The 2,879-nt window shown below is 42.4% G+C and overlaps 1 protein-coding gene across 1 annotated transcript; it reads left to right on the top strand.

Moving 5' to 3' along the window:
- Nucleotides 1-425: 425 nt before the first annotated feature.
- Nucleotides 426-1,694, top strand: LOC123075632 (uncharacterized). The gene has a single exon (XM_044498192.1). The coding sequence runs from the start codon at nt 426-428 to the stop codon at nt 1,692-1,694; it is 1,269 nt and encodes a 422-aa protein (XP_044354127.1).
- Nucleotides 1,695-2,879: the final 1,185 nt, after the last annotated feature.

Genomic DNA, 2,879 nt, shown 5'->3' with positions numbered 1-2,879 from the left:
AGATATAAATTCAGTAATTCTAGGGTTGTATGTATGTATGTTAAGGTCCAGTATCTTTAATTGGCCTTTTATCACTCATATTTTGGCGTGTTCTGCATCTTTGCAGTAAAGCAATATTTTGAGTTATCCATGGTTACAATTCAGGTCATGATGGGGGCATGATTATTATGATAAGCTACTATAACTTTGATTTCGCGCCTAGCGCATTGCGTGCAGGGTTCTATTTGTAAAAAAAAGTTTATATATCTAAAGTTTTTTTATGATTTTTGGTAACATTATTTCTTTTTGATTATGGCTTTGAAGGTTATTGTATGATCACGTGCCCAGCGCTGATTGGTGATAACATTGGAGTGCTCTGGGGTCAAGTATCTTTTTCCTAATCCATCGTTCCGTGTGTCTGTTTATACTTGCTGAGGTGTTGTGAAATGGAGTGCAACAAGGACGCGGCCCTTATTGGAAAGGAGGATGCAGAGAGGAAGTTTGTAACTCTAACTAGCATCTTAAATGCTGCTTCCAGGGCAGGGAAAAGGAAGCAGAATGTAGGATCAGAAACATCTGCAGTGCACCATAACTGCCATAAGCCGTTCCAAGCAAACGAGACACCAATGCCGCAAACTGAGAATGGCCGTGCAGTCCAAACTGAGAATCAAGATGCAAGCAGTGCTATAAATTTTCAGTGGAGTCCACCATTCATGGGAGGTGGAAGTATTCTGGCTTCTAGCAACACTGGAGCCATGGAGTTTCAACATGTTAATGTTGGGCACAACGGGAAAGTGCAACCTCCTACCAAAATTAGCCTAGCCAAGTCCATTGATAAGGATGAAAAGAGGAAACTTTTGATTAAAAAAGCGAAGAGCAGCTTGACCGAGAAGCTGAGGAAGATTAGAAGTAACAAGAATGATTCTGGTAGAAACACAGATGCTGAAAAAGAAGAGGATCACCCATTCACATATATTGTTCCTGATCCTCATTTTCATGATTTTGATAAGGATCGTACCGAGGAATCTTTTCAGAGTGGTCAAGTTTGGGCTTCTTATGGTGACAAAGATGGCATGCCTCAGTGTTATGTGCTCATTAAGAAACGTCTGTCCTTATCACCATTTAAGCTTGGGATAAGTTTTCTCCACGGCGCAAGGACGAGCAATGAATTTGGGTCTTTCGATTGGGTTTCTTCTGATTTAAGAAAGACGTGTGGTGATTTCAGGATTGGCATGTATGAAACCTGCAGTGCATTGAACGCATTCTCTCACCAGATTACATGGGATAATGGTCCTGGTGGGATAATCAGCATTTATCCACGGAAAGGCGACATATGGGCCGTGTACCGGAACTGGTCAGCTGATTGGAATGGAAATACTCCTGATAATGTGATGCAAGTCTATGATCTGGTTGAGGTTCTGGATGATTATGATGCTGAGCACGGCATTTCTGTCGCCGCATTGATCAAGGTTGCTGGATTCAGAACGGTTTTTCAACGCTGCCCGGATGGGTATGCCATCAAGAGGATTATGAAAGAAGAGATGCTTCGGTTTTCACACCAGGTTCCTTTTTACAGGATGACAGGGGAAGAAGCTCCAGATTTGCCCATGGGTTGCTATGAGATAGACCCAGCTGCTCTTTCTAAAGAGCTGCTTGAGGAGATCACAGAGGCAGTGGAGGAGGGTAACGAGATACCAGGGGAAGAAGCTATTTAGTGCCCCCAAAGATGGTTGTGAGCTACTCCGAGCTGCCACCTCCGATCAAGTTCAAAGGAAAACTGAAACAGTGGAGAAAGGCAATGCTGATGAAAACATTGATTGATGCTGATCATTAGATGCCTTCTATGTTTCTTTATACCTACCATCTGTACTGAATATTTCTTGGCATGTTGTACCTTGTATGTTTTCCTAGCTTTTATTTCTCTTGAACGTGAATTTTGTTGTAACTGAACTAGTACATATGGGGCTAGCCATTCTGTGTTGTAATTGGGTAGCTTGGACATGAATTTGCTGTGATGACTATGCCTTTTTAGTAGCTAGCTCTACTTTTTATCGGTGGAGAACCAAAGTTAAGTTTGTGCGAGCTTCTCTGTGAATGATATTCTACCATGCATGGAACATCCTGTACATTTATCCACCATCTGTTGTTACTTTGATATTCATGCCACGCTTTCTAGGTTGTGGCAAAAATTGTTTTGTTTCTTAGTGTTACATATTTAATTGTGGTATTTTTTTTTCTCATTCCACAGTGTATATCATAATGTTTCGTCATGTACAAACAAATAAGAGTACACTTGTTTAAAGTCGGATTTGCTGGTATAGAATGAAACATTACAATACACTCTGAAACATTGAAAAAATATGCAACATTATGTATGTACCCAAAGATGAACCTCATCAGATGATGTCCGCGGTTGACTGTGGGCATTTTCTGGCTAAACGCTCCCGCCAGTTCATGAAGGGGTGGGGTGCTAACCTTGCCACAGATCTCAAGGTCCGCAAGGCTGGCCAGCTTTTCAAGATTCAGCTCCTGGATCTTAAGGCCAATGGGGTACGCTTATCTTTGGAAGAATGGGCGATCCGCTATAATCTGGAGGACGAGATCCTCAAAATCTGTTGTAAAGAAGAGACCTATTGGCGCCATGAACTGGGTACTTTTTGGGGACGGCAACACGGGGTACTTCCAAGCTATTGCCAACGGAAGGAGGCATAGATGTACTATTTCCCTTTTATAGGATGGTGACCGTTTAATCAAGGACCCCGTGGATATTAGGGCACATGTCGACTGGTTTTATGCTCAGTTATTCTCAGAGGCCGCTAGGGGTGGAACCTCCTCGCCGAACATATTAGAACAGGGAATAGTCCGGTTTCTCCAGAGGAGAACAACTTACTACTAGCACC

The sequence above is a fragment of the Triticum aestivum genome, chromosome 1B (assembly GCF_018294505.1).
Source record: "Triticum aestivum cultivar Chinese Spring chromosome 1B, IWGSC CS RefSeq v2.1, whole genome shotgun sequence".
In the NCBI taxonomy this organism is placed as follows: Eukaryota; Viridiplantae; Streptophyta; class Magnoliopsida; order Poales; family Poaceae; genus Triticum; species Triticum aestivum.
The sequence above is the reverse complement of the archived record's forward strand: the minus strand, read 5'-3'. Positions and strand labels throughout refer to the sequence as shown.

What these genes read in the sequence shown, in the direction of transcription:
- LOC123075632 (XM_044498192.1), top strand. Translation starts at nt 426, where the DNA reads ATGGAGTGCAACAAGGACGCGGCCCTTATTGGAAAGGAGGATGCAGAG.